Source organism: Camelina sativa, unplaced genomic scaffold (genome assembly GCF_000633955.1).
Source record: "Camelina sativa cultivar DH55 unplaced genomic scaffold, Cs unpScaffold35785, whole genome shotgun sequence".
Lineage (NCBI taxonomy): Eukaryota > Viridiplantae > Streptophyta > Magnoliopsida > Brassicales > Brassicaceae > Camelina > Camelina sativa.
Genome location: NW_010956703.1, coordinates 1 through 206, shown reverse-complemented (window position 1 = coordinate 206; position 206 = coordinate 1). Strand labels below are relative to the sequence as shown.

The window sequence follows — 206 nt, the reverse complement described above, 5'->3', positions numbered from 1 at the left end:
GAGGAAGAAAAGCTTGATGGTGCTGCTGTATCGGAGATTGAAACTAAGCCACAAGAGGTGGATGATGTGGCTACGGTGGTGTCTGAAAAAACTGCGGTTCCAGTGGATATATCATCAGCTGTTGTTACTCAAAGTATAAAGGATGATGTCAAAGAAGACGCTGAGAACGATTCAGAAGCTGGTAAGTCACTGGACATACATGTACC

The 206-nt window shown here is 44.2% G+C and overlaps 1 protein-coding gene across 1 annotated transcript; it reads left to right on the top strand.

Annotated features, from left to right (window-relative positions):
- Positions 1-3: 3 nt before the first annotated feature.
- On the top strand, positions 4-201 carry LOC109132171 (zinc finger CCCH domain-containing protein 19-like; the record flags this gene model as incomplete). The annotated part of the gene is made up of 1 exon (XM_019243257.1): positions 4-201. A coding segment is annotated over one exon (198 nt), but the record flags the coding sequence as incomplete, so codon positions are not given.
- Between the last annotated feature and the right edge of the window lie 5 nt (positions 202-206).